This window comes from Eimeria mitis, genomic scaffold, assembly GCF_000499745.2.
Source record: "Eimeria mitis Houghton genomic scaffold, Emh_scaff4759, whole genome shotgun sequence".
Lineage (NCBI taxonomy): Eukaryota > Apicomplexa > Conoidasida > Eucoccidiorida > Eimeriidae > Eimeria > Eimeria mitis.
The window spans coordinates 1040-1240 of record NW_013573058.1 but is presented as its reverse complement, the minus strand read 5'-3'; the positions used below and the strand labels follow the sequence as shown (position 1 = coordinate 1240).

The 201-nt window shown below is 62.2% G+C and overlaps 1 protein-coding gene across 1 annotated transcript in view; it reads right to left on the bottom strand.

Annotated features, from left to right (window-relative positions):
- EMH_0077430 (uncharacterized protein) overlaps positions 1-47 on the bottom strand; it is a gene marked incomplete at both ends in the record, with an annotated part of 1932 nt that extends 1885 nt beyond the window's left edge. The window contains one exon of the mRNA XM_013499855.1: positions 3-47. Within this exon, the coding sequence (XP_013355309.1) occupies positions 3-47 (45 nt within the window). The remainder of the gene's footprint in view (positions 1-2) is intronic.
- Between the last annotated feature and the right edge of the window lie 154 nt (positions 48-201).

Here is a 201-nt window from a genome sequence, read left to right as displayed (position 1 = left end):
TGCTTCTTCCTGCCCCCAGAAGGGGAGGGGAGGAAACCCCACAGCATTAGATGGAGACAGCAGCAGCAGAGATATTGCTGCTGCTGCTGCTGTTGCTGCTGCTGCTGCTGCTGCTGCTGGGGGCCTCATGCTTGCGGCAGAGGAGACAGCCACAGGGACGTGGGCCCACTGCTGCAGCAGCAGCAACAGCAGCAGCAGCAG